Source organism: Marmota marmota, unplaced genomic scaffold (assembly GCF_001458135.2).
Source record: "Marmota marmota marmota unplaced genomic scaffold, marMar, whole genome shotgun sequence".
NCBI classification, from domain to species: domain Eukaryota; kingdom Metazoa; phylum Chordata; class Mammalia; order Rodentia; family Sciuridae; genus Marmota; species Marmota marmota.
Window position 1 is genome coordinate 201314 of NW_026000170.1, and position 8110 is coordinate 209423.

The following is an 8110-nucleotide window of genomic DNA, read 5'->3' on the forward strand; positions in this document are numbered from 1 at the left end:
GCTAGATGACTTTGGGGGATTAAGAAACCTGGGCTTTCAGAGGTGTAAATCCTCATACGCAAGGGCAATACACTAGAGCACACAAACCCAAGTCATACAGGATGTGACATAAGTGGCTCAAACACATGGTTATTTGTACTTAGAAAAGGAAACTCACAATGGGCCTAAGATTTCTCAGGTCCTTTGTCATTGAAGATTGGGTTGCATTTGGCTCCAAAATTAATCAAGAAAGGAACAGCACCCTTGGGAAGAACTTTTATTTTCCTTCATTCGATCTCTTTGTCCCTTCTCTTTTTTCTCTCCCATCTGCTTTGTATTATATTTTTCTCTGTCCCCTGCCCTTGGTCAATTGTCTACTTTTATAAGTAGTTGCTGAATTTTGGGCATGTAGAGTTCCTGGGTAAGACCACATGTGATTTATGTTTCTCACAAAGACAGTTCCTTTCTATCAAGATATCACTGCATAAAAGGGGAGACAAACATGTGAACATGTATCACAATGACATGAGGGCAAACAGAAGCATCCAGAAAGTGCTGAGAGAGGCTGGGGCAGTAGCTCAGTGGTAGAGTACTTGCCTTGCACATGTGAGGCACTGGGTTTGAGCCTCAGCACCACATAAAAATAAATAAATATGTTTTAAAAGGCCACATATTATATTTTTTAAAGAGAGTCCTTTGAGAAAATAAAGCTAAATGTTAAAGTACTCACTAAATGTTAGTTGTACTTATAACATGCTAGGCACTGTGTCGAGAGCCTCACATGACTGCCTCCTTTTTTTTTTTAATGTATACAGTTCCTTTATTCAATTTAATTCTTATGTGGTGCTGAGGATCAACCCCCGCCCCAGTGCCTCATACATGCCAGGCAAGCACTCTACCACTGAGCCACAACCCCAGCTCCACGATTGCCTCCTTTAATCTTCAACATAATCATATAAAGCAGGTACTGGTGTTATCTTCCTTTTACAGCTATTTACTAGTTACTAGGCCACCCAGCTACTCAGTAGCAGGACAAGGTCCTCAGCTCTGCCTGGTGCCTCTTCCTTCTCTCCCTGTAGCCAAGTTCCATGTTCCTGATCACATCCTGTCTAAGCCACCCCAGACACACCCACTTGGAGACAGTGGGGCTCCGTAGTTAAATGCAGGGACCTCAATGTAAGATGTTTTTCTATCGCCATCCTTGCCCTTGCCTTCTGGAGATAGGTGGAGTCGAGGAGCATGTTTTCAAAAACTCTTAGAGGACTTCAGCCTTAGAAGCAGATCCTGAAATGAAGTGACTTACTAAGGAAGTGCTCTCAGGGAAACCTGGTAAATAGACTAGGAGAGGCACAAGAAGAAAGAGGAAGCCTAGCAAGGGGATGATCTCAGGCAAAGTGCCCCAGCAGGCAGCTTCAGCCTGATCTCCACACTGCAGTTCTAGAGTCTAAGCTGAGCCTGACTGGAGGCAGGGAGGCTGGGTTTCACAGTCCCACACCTTCCAGCAATTAGTGAGGATATACTCCAGGAGGATATGAAGAAAAGGCTGGCTGTTGGAAGAGAAAGCACAAGGAGGAGGCTAGAGGACAGACACATACACACCAGGACAGATAGCACTAACACCACCTGCTTTAGAGGGGTGTGTTGGAATCACAGCATGGGGGAAAGATAGGTAGGCTTATCATCTGATCCCCCATACCCATCTGACTTCCCTCACCACTTCCTCCTCCCGCTCCCTCTTTTCTACTACTTTCCCCTTCTCCTACCCCACTCTTTTTTCAAGAAAAAAAAAAATACTGCTGGGTATGTTGGTTCAAGCCTGTAATGCCAGCATTCAGGAGGCTGAGGCAGGAGGATAGATAGCAAATTCAAGGCCAGACTCAGCAATATAGTGAGGCTCTAAATAACTTAATGAGATCCTGTCTCAAATAAATAAATAAATTTAAAAATTAAATAAATAAAAAATTAAAAGGGCTGGGGATGTAGCTCAGTGGTAAAGTACCCTGCATTCAATCCCCAGTACTTCAGTGGATATTGAGTTATCTAAAAGAATAGTGTCTTGAGGAACATGAAAGACAGGTACTGCTAGTGGATTCTCCCTCCTAATCCTCACCCAGGTCATTTATTTTATTTTACTTGATTTTATTTTGTGGTGCTGGGGATGGAGATCAGGCCCCTGAGCATGCTAGGCAAGCACTCCACCACTGAGCTATACTTCCAGCCCGAGGCCACATTCTTAAACATCTCCCTATATGCCTCCCTTTATAATTAGGTATAGCTGTTGGAGTGCCTTCAGGGGAGCAGAGTCACCAGTGAGTATTTTGGGAGTAAGGAATTTATTACAGGAATGAGGCTTTACCCAAAGGTAGGAGGAGTTAAGGAAGTGAAGGTCTGCAAAAGAATTGTAGGATAATTAGAGAGGGCTCACTACTGCATGGGGAGGTAGCTGAGATCCATCTACTGGGCATGTTTGTCTGTCATAGTATCTGACAGTGATGATCTCCCCCAGAGGAGTGGCTGGTGATCTCATTCTGCCTTCCAAATCTCACATTAGGTCTTCATATGGCTAGCTCAGGTAAGAGCCCTGTTGGCAGGGCATTCCGGAAACATGCTTTTCAACAAAGACAAATGAGTTTAGCACATTAGAAAAGTATTGATGCAGATGAGATGTAGCAAATCCAGGCAGCAAAAGAAAGTCACATTTTGTATGCTTATCTCCAATTTCTAATGGCTGCATAGCATTTTCTATAATATGTATCAGCATTTTATTTATCACAGTAGCATTTACAATCATTTGGAAAATAGTACATCTTTCAGAGCTATACTCCAAGACCAAGCAATGTGTCTGACATCTAGTAGATGCTCAGCAAATATTGGATTCAATGAATGGATGTGACATGACTAGAGTCCCCTGAAGTACCACCACATTAGCTCCTGTTCATAAACTCCAGCAGATCTCTGACAATCACCCAGGAGAAGAAAGTGCCTCATTTTTCCAGGCAAGTGGGAGGTAATTCTGTTCACCAATATGCCACTACTTTCTGCAAAACACCCTGTTTGCCACTGCCAGTAGGAACTAATCACCACCCTTTTGGTGTCTTCTTTTCTCATGCATAGAGATGGGATCCCAACACCTATGTTTATTCCGTGAGCTCCTATTCCTTGGCCACAGATAATTGGACCAATACAGCTTTAGGAATTCCTGCCTGGAACTCAGGTGTCTTCTAAGCTTCCAAATGCACCTTCCTTTTGGTCTGATGACAGTTGGGCTGATCTAATTCTCTCTCCTAGGAATTTATAATTAGAACCAAGAAAGATACTGACTTTTTATGTATGGTATAATAATCAAACAAGCATAAATAAATAAAGGGGATAGGAAGATCATTACTAATGACAGTATTGGGTAACTAAATACTCTATTATGTATAAGATATTTTGGTTTATTAATTTATACTAAACACCAAACATAAAAAATAAGAACCCTTTTAGAAACAAACCACAGAGTGGGAGAGAAAAATGTTTGCAAAGGACTCATACCCAGATTATATAAAGAACAAGACAAATAAAAGACAACCGATAGAAAAATGAGCACAATACTTGAACAGATCCTTCACAACTAAAGATATTCAAACAGTCAATAAACATTTGAAAAGCTATTCAACTTCATTAATCAGCAGGAAAATGCAAACTAAAACTACAGCAAGGCACCATCACACACAGAATAGATAAAGTGAAAAAAAGGTGGTCATATCAGTTGTTGGTAAGAATGTGGAACAACCAGAACTATCTCTCATTGATGGTGGCCGTGTCAACTAGGATAATCAGACATTAGGGAATTATTTGATATTTAGGAATATCTACTAAGGCTGAGTATACACATAACTTATAACCTAATAGTTCCACACCCAAGAGAAATACATACTTTTGTTTACCAAAAGACATGTAAAAGAATATTCATAGCAACGTTATTTGTTATGGCTTCAATCTAGCAACTCTCAAATGTTCATCAATAGTAGAATGGCTAAAATACATTGTATAGTGACATGGTGGAATACTATGTAGCAGTGAAAATGAATGAACTACAACTACTGCACATGACATAATAACTCTCACAGATATTATGTCAAATGAAATAAGTACTTCTTAAATGATCTCATTTATATAAAGAACAGGCAAAACTAATTTTTGCTGTTAAAAGTCAATCTAGTGGTTACCCTTGAGGGATAGTAACTGGTAGGGGACATGGGGGCATTCTGAGGATGCTGGTAATGCCTTTCTTCATCTGAATCCAGGTAATATGGGAGTATACAGTTTGTGAACATTTAACTGAACTGTACACTCACAGTATATGCTCTTTTCCTCATACATATTATGCTTCATTATAAAGTTTTTTTTTAAATTTTTTTAGTTGTAGATGGACACAATACTTTTATTTTATTTATTTATTTTTATGTGGCTCTGAGGATCCAACCCAGTGCCTCACACATGCTAGGCGAGCTCTCTACCACTGAGTCACAACCCCAGCCCAAATTTTTAAAAAATAACTTTTAAGGGCAGATTAGTTGCCTGCATGAATATAAACCTGAGTAAGGCTTCATTTAACTTTCTCATGGGCCCAGACTCTAAGGATGCAGACAGTCTGTCAAACTTTTTTGGTTGAATATTTTCTGAGTTTACACAGCTAAAGAGATTTTTGTTTGTTTGTTTGATTTGAGTACTGGGAATTGACTCCAGGGGAATTCTACCACTGAGCTACATCTTCACCCCTTTTTATGTTTGTTTGTTTTTTTTTTGGGGGGGGGGAGGGGGCTCAGGCTGGCCTTGAACTTGAGATTCTTCTGCCTCAGCCTCCCCCTAAACCCCGCCAGTTGCTGGGATAACAGGCAGGTGCCACCATGCCCCACTTAATCAAAGAAAAGTAAAAAGGGGCTGGGTTGTGGCTCAGTGGTAGTACGCTTCCCTCCATGTGTGAGGCACAGGGTTTGATTCTCAGCACTGCAAATAAATAAATAAAGTTCCATCAACAACTAAAAAAACAAATGTAAACAGTATTTTTACACAGAGGCGGTTGCAGAAGTGGGGAAGGAAAAGGACAGACTTTACTCAGAACTCCATTAGCGCCACCCAGGTTATCCTAAACAAATCTTCAACTTGTTTTTTAAAATAACAGTGCTTAAAATACAAACATGATTTCAGTCATCCCGTATAAACATCAACGTAAGAAAAAGGGCCTGTAATTTCTGTGCCAGCTTCAAACCAGTTGTCCCATTCACCACTCTGAGACAGTCTCCCCATTCACATTGTAATCAGTCAGATCCTCCTAAAACCTCCCACATCAAGTCCTGCCACAATGAATGCCAGGCCTGTCTACTCCAGGTTTGACATGTGTTTTAAGCGATAGGGCCTGGGAGCGCCCTCTGACCCTGAGTAATTACTTCGGAGGTTCTGGTGACCATGGGGTGTGGCAGGTCAAAACCAGTCAGACCTCACTGGTGGCAGCAGCTCAGAACTCCGCAGGGCACTTTCTCCACTGACTGCAGAACTTGGGTTTAGTGCACCAGCAAGTCTCTACCGTGTCTCTTGTCAGCCTTTTACAACCCGATTCTGAATCCTCTTGCCACTTGCCCCACACCTCACCCCTGCCCCCGCCTAGTTCACACACCTATCAGGTTCACATCCTTGGGCCTCCGCCTCTTTATCCTGATGAGGTTCTTTGGTTATTAATCAAATTGGTTGAGCGAACATTTATTTATTTATTCAAGAGGCAAAATAAGAGATGGAGTGTAACTAATGAACTAATTTGTTCATTTATTCAATAATGTTCCAGCATTGTGCTGGGAGTTCCTGGGAACAGGAAAAATTAATTCGTGTAAGACTGTCATTTTCTTACTTAAAATCGTCCAGTTATTTCCCATATTAAGTAAAAAATAGACAACCAACACCTGGGGGGGGGAGACCTCTTAAAATTACCATTATTTCGATGTCTATAAAAATGCAAAAGTGACAGGATTGTACACTTGTGTCTTTTTTTAAATGCTTTTTTTTTTTCATTTTTTTCCTTTTCAAATGTTTCTTGTCCATTACACAAAAACGTAGGGGATCTTCGCACCGTCCCAACTCCAGGGATCGGCAAACTCCACCGCACCACTACGCAAGACTTTCCCAGCTTTCAACACTTTCCCAACAGCGCGAAAACAGAGGGGTCCCTTGGGCCCCGCCCTCTCAGCCAGCTTAACCCCACCCACTTCCTGCCTGGAGTTCGTCTGACGTCAGTAACGCGCCGAGGCGCGTAAACAGCGGTACCTTGGACGGAAGTGCTCTCTGCGGAAGTGAGCACCGCTCTGAGCGTGGGTGGGATGGCTGTGGGCCGTCTCTTTTTAAGTGGGCTTCGCACATTCTTCGGTACCATGGCCCAGAACCTTCTCGAGGGTGCGCCCTCCTCCAGGGGCCTGCACGCGGGGCACGGACCCCGAAGGCTCTCCATCGAAGGCAACATTGGTAAGGGCCAGAAAGTGGCTGCTAAGCCGTGGCCTCCGCCAAGCAGGTGACTGAGGCTGGGAAAGGAAGCTGGGCCCAGAACCCCACCCCCACTCCGCCCCCGTCTAATGCGACTTACCGACCTGCTTGTTCTGTGTTGCCCTGGCCTTTCTTCTCTCAAAGTGCACTGTGGGTGTTTCCCTCTTAGGTTTTTAAGATTTGGGGCCTCAGTAACCGCCCACAAGGACACATTTGTTGGGGCGCAAAAGCTACGCAGACTGTAGATAGGACAAGAATTCTACTAGATTGCTATCTTAGATCGAAATGGAAGCAACAAACAGGGTGCAGTTTCTTTGCCTAAGATGGGTTGCCAGATTTAGCAAAAAAAAAAAAAAAAGCACAGTTCATAGAGAATTTAAGATAAGCCAGGAATAAATTTTAGTGTGTGACTTGCAGTATTCAGAATACTAAAAAAAAAAAAGGATTATTCATTGTTTGTCTAAGACTCAAATTTAACTGGTTGTTTTGTTAAACTTCAGGCATTCAAATACCACTTTCACTCTTTTTGCCATGTCCCTGTGAAATTTCCTAAGGTTTTCTTGGAAGAACCTCACTTCCTAAGTTTAAAAATAGGTATTAAGTTTAAAATAATTTTTTTAAAAGAATAGTAACCCAGTATGTTAAGTAAAAAGTAATGAAAAAGTAAAATGAAAGCAATTAAAAAATTTGACCAGCAAAGGCACTTAGCCATAAAAGGGGGATTAGCAAGTGTTGAGTACTGAAGACATTAATTATAGCAGCAAACTGAGAATTTCTCATATAATTATTCAACAAATCACCTTTTGTGCTACTTCCATATGTTACTACTGATCTTCGCTATAGAACTCTTTTGAACTCTAATAGAGAGAGTAGACAATAAACAACATAAGCACAGTAAAGTGTGTTAAAGTAACTAATGTCATGGCAGAAAAACCAGGGAAAGGTCTCACTTTAGTGTCATTTATCCAAATACGTTAAAAATGTGAGAGAATCAACCATCTGGATAAGTGAGAGAAGAATCTTCCAGGCTGAGTGAGGTGCATGTAGAAAAACTGTGAGGTTGGATAGCATGTTGAGGGAATAAAAGGGAACCTGTTGTGGCTGGAGTTGAATGAGCAAGGGTGAGAATGGAACAAGATGAGATCAGATGGGTAAGGGATGGATGGACATTATAAACTTCATAGTCCATCATGGTTTTTTAATCTGAGATGGGAAGCCATTAGATGGTTTGAGGTCTCAGGTGACAAAAGATCACCTCCCTAATATGTTGAAAGTAGGTGTTAGGAGGCCATTGCAATAATAGTTACAATGAAAGTTACATTTTAGGGTAGGGCCAGTTGAAGTTGATGACAGATTGAATGTGTAGTGTGAGATAAATAGAGGGCTCAGTGGTGGTCCCAATTATTTTGGCTTGAACAATGTGAAAAATGGACTTTGGATTTTCTTATATAGAGAAGACTGGAAAGAACAGGTTGGAAGAATAGTTTCAAGATTTTGGTTTTTAGTCAGGTGTGGTGGCACACACCTATAATCCTAGAAACTCTGGAGGTTGAGGCAGGACTGTGTCCAGTAGGCTGCCTCCAGCCTCTGTAACTTAGCAATATCCTGTCTCAAAAAA

General features: G+C 41.6%; 1 protein-coding gene across 4 annotated transcripts in view; it reads left to right on the forward strand.

The window, feature by feature from the left end:
- The first annotated feature begins 6264 nt into the window (after positions 1-6264).
- Positions 6265-8110, forward strand: part of Dguok (deoxyguanosine kinase) — a 35503-nt gene continuing 33657 nt past the window's right edge. The window contains exon 1 of one of the 4 annotated variants that reach the window (XM_015499797.2): positions 6265-6474. In XM_015499797.2, the coding sequence (XP_015355283.1) occupies positions 6333-6474 (142 nt within the window). In that variant the 5' untranslated portion in view covers positions 6265-6332. The remainder of the gene's footprint in view (positions 6475-8110) is intronic. The other 3 variants (XM_015499796.2, XM_015499798.2, XM_048787366.1) reach the window with 3 other exon arrangements.